The sequence below is a fragment of the Protopterus annectens genome, chromosome 4.part1 (assembly GCF_019279795.1).
Source record: "Protopterus annectens isolate FY-2018-M chromosome 4.part1, PAN1.0, whole genome shotgun sequence".
Taxonomy (NCBI): Eukaryota; Metazoa; Chordata; order Ceratodontiformes; family Protopteridae; genus Protopterus; species Protopterus annectens.
Window position 1 is genome coordinate 385,982,297 of NC_056734.1, and position 6,000 is coordinate 385,988,296.

The 6,000-nt window shown below is 36.8% G+C and overlaps 1 protein-coding gene across 1 annotated transcript in view; it reads left to right on the forward strand.

Annotated features, from left to right (window-relative positions):
- The window catches only part of LOC122801216 (5-hydroxytryptamine receptor 3A-like), a 153,819-nt gene extending 150,174 nt beyond the window's left edge, over positions 1 to 3,645 (forward strand). Inside the window, exon 8 of the mRNA XM_044070770.1 lies at positions 3,359 to 3,645. Coding sequence (XP_043926705.1) covers positions 3,359 to 3,645 — 287 coding nt within the window. The remainder of the gene's footprint in view (positions 1 to 3,358) is intronic.
- The last annotated feature ends 2,355 nt before the right edge of the window (positions 3,646 to 6,000 follow it).

Below are 6,000 nucleotides of genomic sequence, written 5' to 3' on the forward strand. Positions count from 1 at the left end.
ATGAGACTGCAAAGACATGAATCAGTCCTACAACATATCAGGCTTTTGTCAAATATTTGTACTTTGATTATTTTCTTTTACTTTGCTGCTAGGCCTCAGTGCCATTTTTTGGGGATATATCCAGGTACCAATGCTCAAAACGTATCAAAAACTGTCTTAAAACCTGATGCACTTTGGAATAAAGTATGTGACACTTATATGTCCTGAGTGGTTAATCACTTTATTGTAATGGAAGAGGTTTTCTAGCTGACCTTATTTTGCCTGCCCCTTTTCCATGATGTTGTCTTTCCCTAACAATGTTTCAGTATGATATCACAGTCCCTGTGACAACTATGTTTACCATTGCAGGATGTTTCCATTTTCCCTATGGTTATGTGACAATGGAGACAGTGTATATATTTTATATGTATGCAACCATTTTCACTTCCTTTATATACATTGGTTCTAGCAGGCCATTTAAATTAACAACAGTTTCTTTCCAATAGTAAAGTGTGAACAAGCAGGGTGCTGTGTGCATTTTCATTAACATTACAATCGCAGTTACATAAAGTAAATTAGTGAGACAGTAATAGCCTTGTGGTGCCGTGTGCATACTAAAAGGGATTGTGTGCAAAAAGGGACTGTGTGCAAAAAGGGATTGTGTGCAAAAAAAAAAAAAAAAAAAAATTGGGGGGGGGATCCGGGAAGGATGACAGTCATGCTGTGATGATTCTAATATAAACACGTAACTTATGAGACTTTGCCTCCAAAGGTAAGTAAAGAAGGGAACGGAGGAAGGTGGAGGAGTCAGGTAGAGAGTCCTACTATGCTTTGGTATGCAGATGCGGATGGTACCAGCTGTGGGCTGGTTTGGATGGTATCACCCCTTGAATGGCTGCGTGAAATAGTGAGACCAGGGGGTATAGTTGATGCGGTCAGTGGGGGCTAACCTGGTTATTGGGAGCATGTGTGTAGGGGGTATGGGGGAGTCAAAAGTCAGGGAGAGTGTAAGCAAGACACCCAGTACAGATGACAGAAACAAAGGGAATTTTTTTAATTATGCTTTGTTGACTAGGTTAGTTCCTGTAGGCTAGCAGCCTGTTTTCAGGGGAAACGAGGTGGTGGGAAATTTGGTCAGGGCATCAGGCAACTTCCCCTACTGTTTTTGATAGGTGCTTTGAACTACCACCAACTCAAGCAAGTGGCACATCAATTTAATGTCTTATCCAAAGGATAACACACTCAGGAGTGCAGGACCCCATCATGTTGCACTGGAGTGTAAGAAATCCATCTACCTTATGTGGGAATAGATCCTCCACAGCCCTCTGCACCAACGTTTGTGGTGCTATCTGTTCTGCCACTGAAACTGACAAAAATAGATAGGCAATAGAAATAAAAAGAGCAAGGAACATTTAAAAGCCCGAAAAGGGAGTATGGGGATTTTAGAAGGAGGGGCTGACAGAAACTGGAATGTAAATTAGGCAACTAAGAAGATAGAGACAAGACTTGAACCTGAGGACAGGAGAAGAGAATACAAAGGAATGAGACACAAGATGAATGAAAGTATTATGAGACAGTTTCAAATTATTTCGGGATACAAAATTAATGAAGCTAAAATAAAGTCAACAGCTGTAAATATGTACTCACACATGAATTGGTTCAGCATTCTCCATATTTATGGGGACATGATAATATTAAGTACTTAGGAGTATGGGTTACAAAGGATTCTGGTGTGGCAGCTAAGGATATGTGGGAAGAGATTAAACAAAAGATAATACAAAAAAACGAGAAATCTGAAGCTCTGTTTCATGGATATAGACAGCAAAATACACATAGTTAATATAGCTTTAGCTCCTTTAGTTTTATACACAGGTCAGGAATAGTTTTATCAACCAGAGGAGAAGTTGTGGATAGCAATTAATAAAGAGCTGAAGGATTTTATCTGGGAGGGGAAGATGCCAAGAGTCAAGGGGGGTAAGCTGATTCTTCCAATAGATCAAGATGGTTTGGAATTACCCAGTTTGTAGGAGCATTTCAGAGCTACACAGTTAAGGCTCTATACATAGCATAAGCAGAAACCTATCATTAAAAATGGAAAGAGATGATGACGAAACAAGGGGGAAGCACAAGAAACAAGGAGAGGTTGGGATTTTGGATGCAGATCCTTAAGGAGAATAACAATAACCATCCAAAATTATATTCATAAAGTAGCAGAAAGTATTCTAGGAACTAAGCCAACACAGGAATGGAGAAAGGAGATTCTGCCGATAGGGATGACTGCCATTAGGGATACAGACAATAGGCAAGAGGGAGCTGGAATTTATTGGAGAAAACTGACAAAGGAACCAAGGTACTGGGAGCAAATAAATAGAGAGGGAAAGGTAATAAAATGGGAAGAGGCCAAGATTTTATTTGGACTGTAGGCTAGATATTGCCTCACTGATATCAAAGTATAGGCAAAGAGAAAGAAATGCAGAGATTCTAAGGGAATTAGTATCGGTTAATCTTTAATCTCTATATGACCAACTGTAGTTTGTGAAACAAGGGTGTAATAAAGGTGCAGTATGTTAATATTTTGTGCGCATTACTTAATGGAAAGTGAATGCTTTCTGCGGTTTATGCATTTGGCAGAGGATGTCCACTTAACCTAGCTATATTAAATAGAACTAGAATAATCCAGCCAGAGTAGCTCAGAGACTTGAAACAAAAACATGCAGTGGTGATAATGTAGAGAGACATGGGGCAAAGGCCATTGGCAACATATGAACAATGCAATAAATCTATGCATTGAACTTTAACTGGGCTTTACTACACATCACAAAAGCAATATGTGACTTCTTTTTGATAGAACCTAGTGAATACAAGGAAACAGGATTTGGAGTAATTGCAGCAATTTTCCATGTCTTTGAACATCAGAATGGAACCCAGAATAAACCTTTACAGTACTGTTTACATGAGGTGGGGATTATTTTTATTGTGAAAGGTACTGTACTGAACAATCAACAATTTGGGTCTCCCTGAAAAGAGGCTACTACCCCAGTGGGACTAACCTGGTCAACAAAGGATAAATAAAATAAATAAATAAAAGTTTCTGCCTTTTAGTTTAAAGTAAAAACTCCATGGAAAATATCTGTTGAACATCTAGACTTTGTTTATGTAGCTTCTACAAGTTAGTCTTCGTAACAAGATTTTTACATTTAGGACCACTTCTAGTCTATTCAAGCATATTTAAGCATACTGTTGTCTGATCACCTGTCCATGCTAAAATCAGAATGGCTTGTGATTAGCTTTGTAATTAACTAAATAAATGGTCCATTGGTTATGAAGTTTATATATCAGTGCTTCTTTCCTGTAAACTGTGAACAATTTCTTTTTGCAGGAAATACTTGCTTAGATGGTACAGTGTCTTACCCAGTCACAGAAGCAAGACATTCCAATGCAAGCTGGGAAATTAAGTATTCAGAACTGCCATTAGCAGCGATTGCTGAAGATGTGAAAGAAATCAGGAGGCATGTAGAAAGCTATTATAGAGAAAAGGAGCCAGAGGATGAGTGGCGTGAAATTGCTACCCTTTTAGATACCCTGCTATTTCGCATTTATGTCTGTGCCATGATTATATTTGCATCTGTCATTTGCAGCTTATGGTTTGCCTGGTACAATATGTAAAAAAAAAAACAACCATAAATTGCATATGGAGCTCCAATTTGCAAATGAATAATGATGTAGATTTCCTAAATATAATGTCTGAAATGAAAGACATTATTTAATAACCTTAAAGTAAAACACGAGTCATCATTCCTAAGCTAGAGTTTCAGTAAACAGAAAAATAAAATATTCTTATTAACTTAACATTTGCATATGTGCTGTGTTGCTTGCATTTGTCATTGGCTTGATTTACACTATAGTAAGAGTCATGTGATCAAAGGCAATAAAGCTCATACATGGAATAAAATATTCTGATGCATCTTGTTTTCAAAAATTACAGCATTCAACATCTATATGCAATTTAGAAGGGTGCCACTGATCCAGAAAAGCATTGTAGTAGCTTTACTTCTGACATAGGACATAGGGCAGTTGGTGGGTCCATGGTGCACTCTTAAACATGATCTAGAAAGCCTCATAAGGATTATATGGCCCAATAATGTTTAGAACCAGTTAGGGATGATCAGACAATATTAATATGATATACATATATACACAGAAATACAAAAGGGTGCTGACTGGATTATGCTTCATATCCAATGCCATCTTGCATTATCACTTCCTAGAGAAGTTCTAGTAATTAATATTAAAAGCAATACATTATAGTTACAGTGGCAGGTATATGTGTGCCACCTGGCAATGATCTGTCAGTTGCTGATGAATTTCTACACCAGTTAACCATAAATATTAGAGCTGAACTAATTATTATGGAGGACCTAAACATTGACCGGAAACATTCATCCAATGGACATTCTTATCTTCCAATTAAGTCCTTTGTCAGCTGATCTCTACTCAGAAATGTAAAATCATTGGTCATTTAAATTCCCTTCACTAAGCCTTAGTATCACCCAAACATAATTCTGTATTATATGGGATCATGGCTGACTTAGATAGTTACCCCTCCATATATGTGATGCATGGAGTTACTTTATGATTTCTGCAGTCTCTTCAGTCTGCCTGTCTAGAAATACAAAGCATTTTGATTGGAAAGCATTTAACTTCCCCTCTTGGCAGTTGACTGGCACCTGTTTTTAAGTTAACTTTGGATGTTGACCTGTGGATGTTGCAATTTCATACTTTAATTTAAAATTTATGTCCACAATTGACAGACTAAGACCTACCTGATAAAAAGTTTGTTATATAAATCACCCTTGGGTTATTTCAATCATTAAAACCATAGTGAAAATAAAGGATCAATGTTCTTCATTTTCTGGCTTTGAAGGGCAACAGGGACCAGTACTAATTCAGATAAGCCCATAACCATGTCAAAATGCTATCTTCACAGCATAAAATTATTTCATAATCATCAATAGTTACATATAAAGAATCCCCCCAAAACCTGGATTATCATCAACCATATTCCATATGTAGCCAAAGCTTTACCTCATTTCCCTTCCCTCATCTATATGACTTTGATATTGTTAACCTGTTAAGCATTTCCATGAATCTGTAAAAAATCTAATTTCAGAGGACACTGATAATCCAATGTGTCATCTATAAATACATTTACCACCTTTATCCCATCAATAGTATCAATCTTCACTGTTTCAAAACACCTAAGGAAACTTAAGACCTGTTCTTGATAAGTTCACCCTTGAATTCTTGGAAGTTGTTACTAGGTCCACCTCCTATGTAGTCAACATTCTAATGAACTGGTTTATATAAGAAAAGAATGTTCTCATAATAAGGAAACATGCTCTAATCCTGTCTCTCCATAAAGGAGGTCCTTCTGCTGAGGTGATCAGCCTTCTTCCTATGGCTTTGCTATCTACATCATCAAAGGTCCCTCAACATCTTTTGAAATATAATTTGAATATGTCTTCCAGCATGTAACATAGGTTACAATCTAATCATGCTCAGTGACAAAGACGAGTGGGGTAAACAAAATTACTTGTCCACTTATAGGGAGCACTGATCAGACCTTAAAACATTTTGGCAGTTTTCAAGTGGCCATTAAGCAAACATAATTGCAATTGCTCATCGACAGCTTTTAAACAGCCTAAGTCTCAAACTGTTCTGTTTCTCAAAGGTAATAATTCTGTTCTACATTTAAAAAAAAGAAGTTTGACTGTTTGCAACTTATGTAATCATGATTGTCTTAAAGAAGCATTGAGTTATTAACTTAAAAACTCATTGCTATTGTAAGAAAAACAGAAAAAGAGCGACAATTTATAAGTTGCCATTAAAAGTTTGTGATTGCTTACAGGCAGTAGTTCTTGCAAAAAAATTTTTTTTACTTTGGCCTGTTCCATTTTGATTCATAAGGTAAATGAAAAAAGCAACTTCAAAGGTACATCTTATTGTGAACTTTCTAAGATC